This window comes from Apis florea, unplaced genomic scaffold, assembly GCF_048593485.1.
Source record: "Apis florea isolate Af1SG1 unplaced genomic scaffold, ASM4859348v1 contig_2297_pilon, whole genome shotgun sequence".
Taxonomy (NCBI): Eukaryota; Metazoa; Arthropoda; class Insecta; order Hymenoptera; family Apidae; genus Apis; species Apis florea.
In genome coordinates, this window is record NW_028256557.1 from 43,665 (window position 1) to 58,688 (window position 15,024).

General features: G+C 42.6%; 1 protein-coding gene across 3 annotated transcripts; it reads right to left on the reverse strand.

Moving 5' to 3' along the window:
* Nucleotides 1-1,700: 1,700 nt before the first annotated feature.
* LOC100868182 (uncharacterized) lies at nucleotides 1,701-14,742 on the reverse strand. 3 transcript variants are annotated; one of them, XM_086904105.1, is made up of 4 exons: nucleotides 14,198-14,741; nucleotides 9,203-9,568; nucleotides 4,327-4,404; nucleotides 1,701-3,422 (listed from the first exon to the last, which is right to left on the reverse strand). In XM_086904105.1, the coding sequence occupies exons 2-4, from the start codon at nucleotides 9,353-9,355 to the stop codon at nucleotides 2,385-2,387; spliced, it is 1,269 nt and encodes a 422-aa protein (XP_086760231.1). In that variant the 5' UTR covers nucleotides 9,356-9,568; nucleotides 14,198-14,741; the 3' UTR covers nucleotides 1,701-2,384. The 3 variants fall into 3 exon arrangements, with proteins under 3 accessions (XP_086760231.1, XP_012348331.1, XP_086760232.1); XM_012492877.3 differs by having other exon boundaries at nucleotides 13,892-14,741; XM_086904106.1 differs by lacking the exon at nucleotides 4,327-4,404 and having other exon boundaries at nucleotides 13,892-14,742.
* Nucleotides 14,743-15,024: the final 282 nt, after the last annotated feature.

Here is a 15,024-nt window from a genome sequence, read left to right on the forward strand (position 1 = left end):
CCCGCTCGTTAAAGTCTCCGAGACATCGATCGTTGAAATCTCCTTTTTTCACGGTCCAAGTTGAAGCGGAAGATGAAAAGGAAGCTTATTACCGGACGGTGTAATTTGTAATTTCTCTTGAAACGTAATTCGAAGCGTTTAACTTATTGGTTTCGTTGACGTGTCTCGATTATTTCCAATCGAGAAGAGAAGAAAAGAAGATTAGGAAAAAAAAAAAAAAAAAGGGTAGTCAAATCGTGGAGGAATCATATGTGATGTATAGCAGAGATCTTAGCTGGCGAAGATCGTAGTTCTTCCTTAGTTCTTCATTGCTTCATAGAGCGTTCATAAATTATCACAGTTTATGATGTATTACGAAGACCATGAAATTTTCTCGATTCCAGACTATTATAACTAGAAATAAACGCTTCGTACAAAGATGTAGTTTCATTCGTGAAATTCGCAAGCGTGTTTCAAGACACGCTTTTTTTTTTTTTTTTTTTTCCCTATACATATATATAAATTCTTTCCCTCTTCTTTTTCCTCCTTTCCTTATTCTTTCCTCCTTTTTTTTCCACGAGATTTTATATCATGGTTAAAGTCAAATGTTGGGTCACAACTCGTGTTACGATCGATATACTACATGTGTTTTTAATGAGCATTTATCGCCTCCTATCCACACGATGTCGAGAGAATTGCGAGAAGCTGTCCTCGCGATGCGTCTCGCGCGTTAGAACGGAATTATCCGAGAAAACGTGTTTCTCGTAGTACATCAGCGCGCGGACAAATTTATTACTAAATAAATAACTCGGTAAGATAGCGTGGACGATCCGCGCGCATACGCTCGCCATGAATCCGTGCGCGTTTCGCGGCGACGGTTTGGAATGCGAGAGACGCGCAAAAGACGAAAGTAATCGAATACCATCTCGAGTTCGAGGTACGGGAACGATCGCGTATAAGGGAAACGATGATCGGAGGAAAAATTTCAAAATGAACGACGATCAAATAGGCCAAGTATCGGCTAGTACAATATTCTTTATTTCATCTTCACCAAATACTCGGTGCGTCTGCACGCGTATGCATCCAATTTTTATTTTCCTTTCTTTTATTCTCGAGTCTGCTCTCATCGGTTGCACAACTAGTCGAAACGAAGCTCAAGAAGAATTAAAAAACGTATATATGTAATAATATCCAGCCAAATTTATTCGAGAAACACGAGGGACACGACGCGTGCACACCAACGTATTAGCGAGGCTGACAGACTGACGAATAATTGGATCGCGTTAAATAAAAGATTCGACATAAATAAGAAGAAATCTCGATGCGGCTTAACGAAACACTGGCCATTCCCGAGCGGATTCATCATCGAAGAGGAAATTCGTTTCGAGGAAACGTTCGTTCCTCTCCTTCGAGGAAAAATCGAAAAGAATCGCGTACACGCGCGAAAAAAAATAATGAAAAGAATCACGCACACGCACACCACGCACGCACGCACGCAGCCACATTACACACGATGCGTTTTTGTATCTACGCGTACGTAATTTCACACGTTACACACGTGCGCAAGCGCGGTTATTATTTAACGTTAAACTATCACGAGGTTTTTACTGGCACTCATTCTCTCCTCTTCTCTCCTGTGTCTCGCATATTTTCTCCCCCCTCCCTCCCTCCCTCCCTCCCTCCCTCCCCCTACCCCCACCCCTCCTCCTTGCCCACCCCTCCCCTCCCCTCCTTCTCGCGCACTGGGTGTACGCGAGAGTTGAAAGGCACCGGTTAAGGCAACACAATCGTACGTCTCTCTTGTTGCGAAACGATGTATCGAACCGATCTTCGGCCATCCCGTCAACGAACACCTGGCGAGGCCGAGGCCGGCTAATACCGTGCCGTAATTTTAGCGTCGATCCGATCGCCGATCGTAAAGTCATTCGTCGCGACGCGGCCGGTCACGTCCGCTCTTCCGAACTTCCTACCGTCGCTGTCCATCCATCACTCTCCTCTTCTCCTCCTGTCGCTCCCCGTCTCCGCCATTATTTTCCCATTATATCACAACGATATTCCCCGTCTTTTTTCACCCGCCTTCCTCCACAATATCCTCCTCCTCCTCCTCCTTCTCTACCTCCTCGGCGAAAAGCATGTATTTTCCATACTTCCACCATCGCGGCGGAGTTCCTCCTCGCGACGACCTTCCACTTGGCCATTCTCTCTCTCCCAACGGAGAGAGAGTGAGTGAGAGAGAGAGAGAGAGAGGTAAGTCATCATCTCCTCGTGAAAGGAGACAACGATGCGGAGATTCTCCGCGCGGTGGAGAAGGAGGCTGGCACTCGTGGCAACGCCCTCGTAGCGACGATTCAACACCAACCGGCCCAGTTCCTGTCGAAAGCTGTCCTCAAGCTGGCCACGAGGGGTCACGTCTTTCTAGTGAGATCGAGGGGCGGCCCCGTTTCCTGAAGCAGCTCGTTGTCCTCGCTGTCCGTCGACCTCTCCTCTTCCGTGCTGCCGGCCGCGTCCACCACCTCCTGCCCATCGGTGCGGCCTGCCTTCATGCTCAGGTCGATCGGCTCGTCCTGCTCCGGGCCCAACGAGCGTAGAAACGCTATACTCTTGTCGTACGCCTCCATTTGACTCCTCTGGCACCCCCCGCCCACCTCTCTGCACTCGTCCCGCGTGCTTCGATTGTCGTCGTCCCGTTTCGGCGACGGTGTCGATCTGGGGCTCACGCTGTCGCTCGAGGAACTCGTCAAACTGGCTACCATCTGGGGGGCGCCGACCTGGTTCACGTATGGGACGATGAATCTCTGTTGGAACGGGAAGAACGGGGTGTTGAGCAGTTGCATGTGGGTCAGAGCCGGGTGGAAGAAAGGCGGGCCCCTCCACATGGGGAACCTGGACACTTCCGGCCTGAGCAATTCGTGGGGCGCTCTGACCAGATCCATCGGCCTGAGGAGAGGGTCCTGCGTAGCCCTGGTCGGGATGTCGGGCGCCCTCAACTGGGCGGGGATATCCTGGGGCCTGAGCTCGTCCCTTTTCGGGAACCTGTCCTGATGGTGCTGATGGTGGTGATGGTGGTAACTGTTCGCGGTAGTGGTGGTCGTGGTCACTATGCCCACGACACCGGTTGCGTTCGTTGTGCCCGGGTTCTCGTTATTATTGTTGTTATTGTTCGCCACGTCCAACGAACCGAACGCCTTCTCGTACGCGGATTTCGGGTCCTTGATGAGGCGCGTTTGCGCCTGGTGCGACTGTTCCTGGAGGAGGCAGTGGATTTTGAACCAGTTCGAGCGGCGTCCGTAGCGAGAGCCCGACTTCGACATACCCACCATCAGACACTTCCTAAGCCTGCACGCCTTGCACGCGGTGCGGTTCTTCTTGTTGATCACGCAAACGCCGCCGTTCTTGCATTCGGAGATGCTGCCTAGATTGTTGTACGTGCGCCCGAAGAACGACTGTGGAGCAGAGAAACGTTTTCGACGCGTGTTTCTTATATCGGTGGAATGTGTGATTTTTTTTCTTTTTCTTTTTTTGCAGGAGAAGAGATATTGTAAGTCGGGTATTAAACCGGGGAAATATTTGACGGGAAAGTATTATTTATGGGCTATTATCCGTATTAAAACGTTGAAAGTAGAGTTTAAAACTGAGCACAATTTTCAACACAAATAGTTGAGTGTTTGGAATATCTTTGGAAAATGTGAAGTGGAGATATCAAAAATTCTTTTTCTTCCTTTCCCAAAAATTCGAATCGAATTTTTCACTAATTTTGTATTCTCTCTTTTTTTAAAAAAAAAAGGGGGGGGTACTCGATTGATATATTCGAGGATAGCTTCGATTTGTTCCCAAGCTTTTCTACGTTAACTCGAGAAGACCTTTGCAGGATAATCGAGTCGTACAGCTTAACAGAGGAAAGTACTGCCGGGGAAGAAATCAACGTTGAAAAATTACACGTTCAAAGACGAACCGTATACAATCAATCGGTTTTTACTAAAACACGAATTTGAACTTTCCTCAAGAAACGTGAAACCAGAGACCCGTGGGTCAACACGGACGGTACAGTGCCCGGTAATTGTAACGTGAGGATGATGCACGCGTTTGCACGCTTAAGGCTACAATTTTATTTGCATTCACAGTCTGTATGCACGTGTACACGTACCAAATGTGGAGGAGGAGAAAGGAGAAATAAAGAGAGAAATAAAGGAAAGGGCTGAAGGATAGTGAGAGAGAGAGAGAGAGAGAGAGAGAGAGAGAGAGAGAGAAAGACATATGGGCACAAGACGCGAGAATATAAACGGCCATTGAATTTTTCCACCTTGCCTGATGATCTAAAGAGAGCAAAGGGTTCGCCTGGATACTGACCTTGCAACCTTCGCACGTGAAGGCCCCGAAGTGAAAACCCGCGGCCGGCTCTCCGCAGACCCTGCAGAGCTGATTCATCTGCAACAAAAAGATGCGACATGTGGTTACGCTTCGGCTAAGAAACCGAAGACGCTTAGAATGCAGCGGTGATCAAGCTCGCGCAATATGTGCCAATCATGGAAGCGTTTCTTGCTCGTCTCCAAAGATCTTCCATGCGTTTACCAAGAGGACGAGGAGGAGGAAGAAGGAAGCAGGAATGGAGAAGGAATAATAATTCCTCGTACTTGGACAAACGATACCGAATAAGAAAGATCCTATAAGATATCCATCATGCTCGTGCTATTTATTTTACCGGTGAGATGTCAAGAGACACCTATATGTCGGATTGCTCGTCCAACAACGTTCAATTAACTCTATAGGACGTTTTCGCGTCGAAAGGAACGATTAAAAACTCACTTGGACTAGTGTTTGTTGTAAAAATCGTTTTCGAATCGTTGGCGTACGTTGCTCTCAAGAGTTGAGAATCTTCGAGGAATCGTGCAACGAGTGGAAGGGATGCGCTCGAAAAGACGACGGAAGGCAAAAAAAGGGGGACCTTTTCTTGCCTTCTCTCGGGAGGATGCAAGAAGAGGCGAGGATTCGGTTGCGAGACCGTGTTCCTATTAAAACCTAGTTAGCCAGCCATTACTACGGGCTGCAGAACGCACAGGTTCGATCGTTGCGATCCAATGAGAAAGGATAACCGACACGGGAAAGGCGAAATCGTATCTGGACTGGAGGGAATGTGCACGCGATTCGAACGTGATTCGTGAAATGGAGTATCAGTTTTTTGAAGTTTCTTGTTCCTTCTAATTTTACATGGTGAAAAAGAAAACAAATATTTTAAATTGAAAGAAATTACACGTTTATCGCATATTGATGGCGAGAAAATGCAAGAGAAGAGAGGAAAAAGTAATATCGTTGTTGGAAAAATTATTCCAACAATGATTCCAGTAACGAAGGGTGTATCGTATCCATTTCTCGATTTCGAAATGGAAATGCCATCATCGATAGTCGAAATAATATTACATCAGCTCACGATATAACCGAGGCCAGAGATCCTCCACCGGTGGATGTTTCGAAATATTTTTAGAATTCGATTTTTCTTCTCCTTTTGATCAACCAATCTCGTCCAATACACGTTTTTAGCAACGAGGCGATTCAGAGAAGACGTATCGTTTGACGTTTCGCTCGAAGGGATTTGATCATCTTTTGCTGCGGACACTTCGTAATTTGAGCGTGGAATGTAATGTGGTAATCGATTACACGTGGAAAGGTGTCTTGACGAACTGGACGAGGTGATCGATAGTAAACAAGGATTTAGAGGATCAGATTATGAAAGAAACTGACATGTTGTCTTACGCTCTGTGTTTACAATATTCGTGTGTTTACAATTCTCGAGTTTTTGTCATAAATAACGACTTTAAAGAGATAATACTATCGACTTGGATGGAAAATCATAAACGGCTATCAGGAAGGCAAGTCATATGCAGAGAAAGAGATTCGATTAAAAAATATTCAAACTGCAAACAGATTTCAATCTTTGGTCAATAGACGTATCGATTTTTAAAAAGTATCAACATTTTTTGTGTTATATTACATAAACTTTTAGCTAAAGATAAATTCACGTTCAACCGTTATATATTTAAATTTGCTAAAATAAAACTATATTTCGTCAAATAGAAGAAACAAAAGAGAGGAATACCAAATTTTAAATCTCAAATAAATCTCTAAAAATGCCTGTATAGTGAACGAAAAAAATTTCGATCTCTGTCTATTCCATTTCTACCAAGAGTCACGATATTTTTCCACCATATTGTTCCTCCTCAAAAAAAGTAAAAAATTACGATTCCAAACATCATCATTCCCTCCACACCGCTACCCTAATCTGCCGCAACGCCAATCGAGAATCCAACTCCTCTCTCGATCTCCTTGGATGAAAGTTCATTCCTTGGCCGCGTATCAAAAATGATTTCCCGTTTCACCGAGTCCGCGTATCTGGGTGAGACTGCGGCTTCTTGTGGGAACGGCCTGCTAAAGCTGCTTTAAGGTAAAAAAGGTTAAACGTCCAACAGATGACGCGGCTGTGTCACCTCGGTTCTAATCCCTGCACTCCAACGGAACTAAATAATGTTCCTCGTCCTTCCCTTGATGGACTCTCTCTCTCTCTCTCTCTCTCTCTCTCTCTCCCTCTCTGCATCCGCCATCTCTGTCCCCCATCCTCACGAATCCCCTTCGACGCGTTTCCACCATCCTCGACCCGCGTGATATTTTTTTTCTTTTTTTTCGACCGCTTAATCGCACACCCGCATCCCCGTCTCATTAAGTAACGGCGCGAAGGTAATGCCGATGACGAATGGCATTCTGGAGGAAGAAATGAAAGTAGCTTGCCGGCCGGGGATATATATTTTTCCCCGCGTTACACGGCTGATGATTCGCCTTTACGCCGTGGCGCGCACGCACGCTTCACGCCACTTTTTTCAAAGTGGCCGCCGCCGCCGCCGCCGCTGGGAAATGTGTGCTTTTCATCCTCCCCTCTTCGCCCTATTTTTCGCAGGTGAGATAGGAAGGGGGTGAGCGATTTTTATTGGGCGATGTAGAAGGGGAGGGAGGTTGATCTTGAGGAATTAATACTTGGATCTGGAATTGGGTTTATAGTTGTTATTTCAAAAGTGAAGTTGAAAGATATATGTAACGCGAATGAAAACTTCTTTTTTATGTTTTTTTAGTAGGAATAATTTCAAAGTTTTTAGAGCTTGAGAGATAAAATTGTTTAAGTAAACTGCAATAGTATCATCGATGAGCAAATGATACGATCCTTGCAAGTAGTATTGTTTTATTATAAAAATTATTATTCGTGTAATTTATTTCCATCTAATCAAATTTTTAATTAATAATTTGGTTATATTTGCTATATAAGAATCATCATTCGTTCAATTTCCATTCCCCATCGATGTTTTTATACAAGCAATAATTCTAAATTGTTCATAGAAATTTGATAACCCTCTGTATTTTAAGTTCAAATTATTCTTACGAAAAAATTTATGATTTTCAATCTTTTATATTTTATAAAAGATACATACATGTATAGTAAAAATTGCCTTCTCGAACGAATATCTCGTTTTTTTATATATACTGCATTCGGATATTTATTCGAACAATTTAAAGCCTTATTAATCAACAAAGAAGAGATGAAAATCTACGATACAGTTTATCGTGACACTTACATTGTTTTCTCGTGTCCGTTTGTCTCGTAAAAATAGAAATAAAATTTTAATATCGCTTGATTTTTTTTTTTTAATTTTCAAATTATGCGCCTGTAAATCAACTCGAATGGAATAACGTATGATTTTATAGTCAAAATTCAATCTCTGATTCCCTTTCATTTTTTCCTTCAACCGTTTATACAATTATCATTTTTATATTTAATTAAATTCTGACTCGTCGATATTCAATTACGTGTAATGGTAATCGTAATCACCTGTTATTTTTATTCATAGACTGGAGAAAAAACTGGAAACATCTATTTTAAATCATTTGCGTGATCGGATGAAAAAAAAAAGATTCATAAATGAATCTAGTAAACTATATGTATTTTTTTAAAACGAGCCTTGCGCAGAACGTGTTTTATTCATCAGTTCAGCAGATTATAGCAATTTAAATCAATAAGTGATCTCCGCAAAAAATGGACAAACCTGCTATATTACGTATCGCTAAATCCCCTCTCGTATTACTTTGCAGATATAAATTCAAATCTATTCCATATTCGTAACTATTTTAAGATGATCTATACTATCGGAATAATCATATTCCTCATCTATACAAAAAAACAGTCTTGTTTTTCGTTTAACTCGATCACCTGACACGAACCTATGACTGTCATTTACATTTTGAAATGTTGAAAGAATATAAAAAGATCGACTTGTATAAAACTATCTGTATTCTTTTCATCTTCAGAATTCCGACATCATTAATTAATTATCTGATTGTTAAATCTCTAATTTACCAATATCATAGTCCTTCCACGCTATAATTTCAATACGAACTATTCAAAAGTAAAACTGACTCGACAAAAGAAATGATACGCAATCCAAATTATTTTATCCAATAAAATAAGGAAGACGAATTTAATGATGAAAAATTTAAGGAAGATGGAAAGATTAAATATTTGTAAGATAAAAATAAAAGGGAAGAAAAAACTCGTTAATGAAGAATAATAAAAGGGGAAAGGGTATTAAACTATCTAAAGTATTAGAAATAATAACAAAAAGGAAAAATAGAAACGAAGTCATTGAAAAAAGAAGCAATATTTATTAAGAATGCAAATGAGAGTAAATGCATTAGTTGTTTGCAAAAGATAATAATATATATATATATTATATCAAGTATACAGTGACCATTTATGAAAAATATTCTCGAGATCAATTTTTGAAAGTTTTACTCTCGATTCGCGCCTCAAAAATAAAGAAAAAAAAAAGAGAGAAAAAAAATAAGCAAGCAAACATGAAAAATATTGAAAGGAAACTCAATAAAAAAAAAATAATTGAAACGAAAGAAAAACACGAGAAGATTTTACCAATTTTATATTCCATCATTCGTATCCACTTAGAAAAAAATATTCTCAAAATTAATATCTCTAAAAATTAAAAAAGAGAGAGAGAGAGAGAGAGAAAGTATTAAAAATTCATTCAAAACAAAAGCAAAATGCGCGATGAGAAAAAAAAAGGAGAGGAAGAACGAAATTCGCTGAAAAAAGAGAAATTAAGAAATTGAGAGGAACAGAGGGGAGGAAAATTTAAAGCGAGAAAAAAGTAAGAATAAGAAAGAAGAGACTCACCACGTCGGTGTTGGCCGCCGCGATCGTCGACGTAGGCGTCCACCACCCCGCGGTAGCGGATGTCGTACTTGTAATGACACCAACACCCGTAGCTACAGGGATGGATCCGCTCCCAGCCAATCCTGCCGAGCTCGACAAATCGCCCACGTCCATTCGATGTTCTTTAATCTCTCGATGCAAACCGTTCGCGCCGGTCCCTCGAGCCGTCTGTTCCGTGTTCGATGTCGCGACCCAACATTTTCGTGCGTGTCTTACAAGGCCCGATGTCGTCGGATATTTCTTTGCCCACCGCGGATTCTCACGATCCCCAGGGTAAACCCGGGATCACCGGGCTCCCTTTATCCTCTTCGGATACTGCGCCGTGAACTGTAACCACCGACGGGAATTCGAATCGTTTATTATTATTCGTTTCGCCAGGCTTTAGTTTACTTTGTTTTGTTTATCGCCGTTTGTTTTGACCGCAGTGTGATTCGTGGTTTATGGTTTATTGGCATATTGGGTTTATGTAAGGAGTCGTATGGAAGAGCGTGCCATTTGTTAAAATGGTGATCGAAAATGAACGATCAACGAAGAGAATTTGGGATTTGGATTTGTTGGATTCTGAACGATCTCTTGCGTTACGATCAGGTTGCATCTTGGATCGATAGGTCTGTTTTCGACGCATAGTGTTGAGGAACGTGAACGATCTGGATATTGTTTCGTGAGTTGTGTTAAATAGATTACGAGTAATTTGGATGCAGGCCAATTTTATTGTTTCTGCGAAATAATTGGATTAGATTCGTGGATTTGCGAGGATTTTTAATTAATAACGTATTTGTGCTCCTTGTTGTTGAAATATCGGAGAGGAAAGCGTACTTCTCTCGTGGAGATTGTTTCACGGAGGGAGGGAAGAATTTTTTGGTGAAAATAATTGAAAGAGTAAAGGAAACGTTGTAATCAGGGACGTGATAATTAACTTCTCAACGGTCGGTTAATATTTTTACCACGACGATGTAATATAAGGTGTTTAAATTTTTACTGTTATCCAATTAACCAGCGATCATATCTACACTCCATTTTTTACAATTGTGAATTTCAGAAATATGGAAGAAAAAAATGGACTTAACTCTTGAAAAAAAAAAAAAAGAAAAATCACAAGACTGGACAAAGAAATGTGAAAAGAAATTTAAAATATTAATTATGCGCAAATGCTTTCTTAAAATTCTAAAAAGTTGTTTCGTCAAAACAGCGAGCCTCCAACGATCGCACAACACGAACTACGTGAGAAAAGGTGTGAAACGATAAAAAGCGAATATAAAAATAAGAATAAAAAAATAAAAAATACGTGTAAAAAGTCGACAATGTTAATTCATCTTTCCTCGTAAAACTTTCTACGAATCGAAGAACAAAGAGAACCCGTATCCCCCAATTTCCCCAAAAAATCTCGAAACATTTCTTCGAAAACGAAAACCAAGACAATACCATTCCATCAATCACGGCACGATACGAATAAAAATATAAAACGAGAAAGGAACGATGCCAACGTTATCTCATTATCCATTTTCCACCTCCGATTCTCGCAAAGATCAAGTATTCCCGAAAATCCCCTCAATCAAAATATTCCTCGTTCTTTCGAAAACGAAAACAGATAAAATTCCATCGGCGTGCCAAGCTTCCGGCGATCAACGCAACCGAGGGCCGCCATTTCTTGCCGCAACCTCTTCGAGATAACATGTCGTGTTTACAGCGGTGTAACGCCATTACCATGTTAAGAAGCCCGCCTCGCAACAGACGCATAAATACGATCGCTAATTACGGCGCTGTCCACGTATTAATTTCATCCCGTGCGCGGGAACCGTCCCGTGTAACCGCGACGCGTGTAAGCGTACACGCGCTTCCGATTAACCAGATTTCAAACCCCTCCCCCACCCCCTTGATGAATTCGAACGAAGGAAAACGAATACACCCCCTTTTGCCAACATTTGCCGCGAATTTCTTTTCAACGGCTCGTAATTTCACGTTAAAATATAGCGACGCTCTCCTCCTCGGGGAGAAACGATACGCCGGAAGCTGTTATCGCGGGTGGCCCGCTCGAAGAAGTAATTCATACTTTTACGGGAAACAGCGTATTTAAAAATTGCACGGATATGCAATTGTCACGCGTTTATATTACTTTGTAGAAGTTGTATTTAAATTCTCGTTAAAATATCGTTTTAAATTTTAATCCAATTTTATCCGAGGAACGAGGAAATAATGAAATTCGACGCGAAAATATTTTCACGTTTGAAAAATCCGGTATCGAGAACTCCAGTTGCATTCGATTCGAGTGACGAATGGGATCCTTATCTCCTAATGGACGCGTATAAAAAAATATCGCGCATACAGAATTTTAATTAAACCGCTCGAAGATTGATTTCTAGCTGGTCGAGGAAGTAAGAAGAAAGTTCGAAATGATGCATGGATCGGGAAGCAAATCTTTCGTTTCGTTATTTCTTTTTTTTTTTTTTTTTTCTATATATACACATACATTTCTTTATTTCTTCTTCGAGTCTTAGCGATTCAGAAAATAGTCCCTGCGAATCGATCGAACGAGTAACGGGTAAACACGGCGGGGTTCGGTAAATTTTATCGCGCTGCGTCTTCCTTAAATAATGACGAATTAATTAAGGTGGCGTATCGCGCCGCGAAAGACCGGTTTAACATCGGGTGTGTATCGTCGCCTCCACACTGGATACTATAAATCCACGGTTTCTACGGTCTAACGTTCCCGTTCACTGCGGGAAATATAACGCGACGAAATGAATTTCCACGTGATCGTGGAACGCGCACCGGTCGGGAAATTGCAATATTATTTCAATATAACGAGCAGGCCACGCTCAACGGGTTGGCAAATGGGGTTGTAACGATCCCTCTTTCCGCTCGATTATTGATCCGATCGTTAAATTGTTTCACGATCCTTTGTGGACAAGGTTCATCGTCGATGATTGATTTGTCTTTCGACAGTCAATACTGTCGAGTTAGAATATTTTGGAGAAAAGAAAATGAATTTTAATTCTTGCGATGATCGAAATCAGCTGAATTTTGTTATATTTGCGCTTGAAGAAAACGCGTGGAGATAAATAATTTTAAAATTATTTCGAAATCTAAATCGTTATGCGGATTAAATTTTGAAGTTTCATCGATAAGAAAACGCGACAAACGGAATTTCAATTGCCCCTGTTAATTAATGTCCACGTCAGTTTGAATGTGTTGGCGAACAAACTTGAAAATTCGCGTCCACGCTCGAGCAATGTTGTAATTCAAATTAACGAAAGATGTTTCTCACCGAGAACCCGTTTTCACGGAATTGTGCATCGAGCATTGAATCATAGAGAACGAGCAAGGAGTAGAAGAAAAGGCCGAGCGCAGGCATCACGCGCGATTTGCCAGCGAATATTTTTCAAAGATGATTCCCCGCGGGATCGGGCAGAGAGGCTTTTGCAACGTTACCACGAGCGCAACAAGTTTGCAGTCCTTGAAATAATCGCTCTTTTACCCGCACAAGCGTTACCGCGTGTATGCAAACGTAATACATCGCGTCACTCTTTAGAAGACCGCCTGGCAAACGCTGGATTAGCAGCATCGCACAATCCGAGATGGGACTAAAAACGACCATACTCTCGTCGACACCGAGCCATTCCGATTATTCAACCGTCTGGACACCTCTGGAACGCGTTGGAATTTTAACTTTTCCGCGAAAAAAAAAAATATCTAATCACAAGAGTAATATTTCTCAACGACTATCGAAGGAATTGAAAAATTTGTTATATCTTTATATTTCGTTCGTTCGCGCAGCAAGAATTTTGTGAATTTATTTTACGAGGAAAGATTTAAAAAAAAAAAAAAAGGAAAGTAAATATAATATGTATAATGATAGATTAACGAATCTAGTTGAAGGATCGACAGGTACAACAAATTGTCAAAATCGAATAAGGGAAGGTGTATGTGTGTACTCTGAAGCGTAATGCGCTTTACGGATGAACGGTTCGCACGATTATCTTTTTCGACTTTCCCAAGCTGTCACGCGTCATTAATATCCTAATTGTCCGTCAACTTTTTCACCCTGGCTGACCATCGGTTCTTCGAGGCATCGGTGATAATAATAACAACGACGATCGAAAGGCGAAACACTCGCCTACCCTCCCCTTCTCGCCTCCTCCATCCTCGTTTTCGGCCGACTCCCCGTCTTTTTTCAATCTTTTCCTTTCCTTCCTTTCTTCCTCTTCCTCCTCTTCTCCTTTCTTTTTTCTATCGCAAGCATCACGATTGCTGCCAGCCCGTGGCAGCCAATGAGTGACGAGCGGCTGCAACTTTAATGAACCGGTTGTGAGCGGCACGTCACACGGATATCATGGTACCGACTGCAGACAGTTGAAATTGTTGTGCCAGGACGTCGTGACAAATTAATCGTCGACGAATCGGTGGAAGGGAAGAGGAGAAAGAGAAGAAGAGAGGATCGAATTGATTTTTCGTAGACCTATACCCTCTCCACGCACGAACTTCTCGAATTCTTAATCTTTTCGGATTTTTCAACTCCACGCGACCGATCCCTCGAATAACCGACTCCTGCAAAATCCTTCGAATTTTGGAAACAAAGTATATATATATATATATGCGATGGATAAGATCACTATACGATAATATTATAAATAAAGAACTGGATATTTTTACCATTCGATTTGCGAGAAGTCAAACTGTATCAGATTCACGCGAACCACTACCGCTGTCCACCACAGGCCATAAATTTCGTAAGAATGTTTATGTTTACGTTTCAAATTCCACTTGCCCTACAAGCAGAATCTTCCCCTCGTCATCGGGCATTTTTCTCGGAAATACACAATTCGTGCGTGCACAACCACCACAAGTCACCGAACATGAAAATAACTCGAAAATAATTCTCTCAAATCCTCCGCACATCCGACAATCTCTTCCATACTCGTTCACCAATCCTCATGTTAACGTGTTAAACCAACGTACCGTCCAACGATAGATAACGAATCGAGAGTCTCACTGTAGTATTCTTCCTTCCTTCCACTTTCTCAACGATCAACCGCGCCTCGCGTCCTCTCGCGCACCATCCTCGACCACCGTCCCCATGGGGCTGCTGTGTGTATGCACACTCGCGTGTCCTTGCTTCCTCGAAATCCTGATATAATGTAATATTCGAGAACGTGGCTCGATTTCGGTGGAGCGTAGCTCGTGAGGCGGCGTCCACTCGGAACGAGACGTCGCGAGACGACTCGGAAGCGGCGGAGGAAGCCACGGGCGGCGGTTAAATTCGAGCAAAGGGAGGCGCGAAAAATGTGGAAAGAGCCAGGGAAGACGGGTGGAAGACGCCGGACGTCGTGGAGCTCCGGTTGTGCGAATGAAGAATGGAAGGGAGAAAGAAGGAGGAAGCGTGGGACAAAACGGGACGAAGAAGAAGAGGACGGAGTCGTGGCTGGACCACCGGCCGGCTCGGGGCGTGCGCTCGTGTAGCACGTGGCCGCGAGACTGAATATCCCCTACCTTGGCCACCTTCGTCAGTCCGTTTGTCCGCCTCGTCCTTATCTCACCTAGTCGACCGAGAAAGACTACCGCGGCCTTCTCTCGTTCTCTCTCCTCCCACCACGACTCTACCCTCTCCTTCTCGATGATCTTGGTCTTCTTCCTCTTCTTCTTCTTCTTCTTCGTCGTCGTCGTCTTCTTCTTCTTCTTCTTCCACTTCCTATGCAGCCTCCTTCGCGGCCTCTTCTTCCTCTTCTCTCTCCTCTTTCGCACGATCTTCTTTCCGCTTCTCTCCTCTTCTCGAAGTTGGTTCGAGT

Bases quoted from the DNA above. Each gene is read 5' to 3' on its own strand.
- LOC100868182 (XM_086904105.1), bottom strand. From the start codon at position 9,355: ATGGACGTGGGCGATTTGTCGAGCTCGGCAGGATTGGCTGGGAGCGGA. The intron at 4,405-9,202 runs GTGAGTCTCTTC...TTTTTGTTGCAG, and splicing joins CGGCGGCCAACACCGACGTG to ATGAATCAGCTCTGCAGGGT. The intron at 3,423-4,326 runs GTCAGTATCCAG...TCTGCTCCACAG, and splicing joins TCACGTGCGAAGGTTGCAAG to TCGTTCTTCGGGCGCACGTA.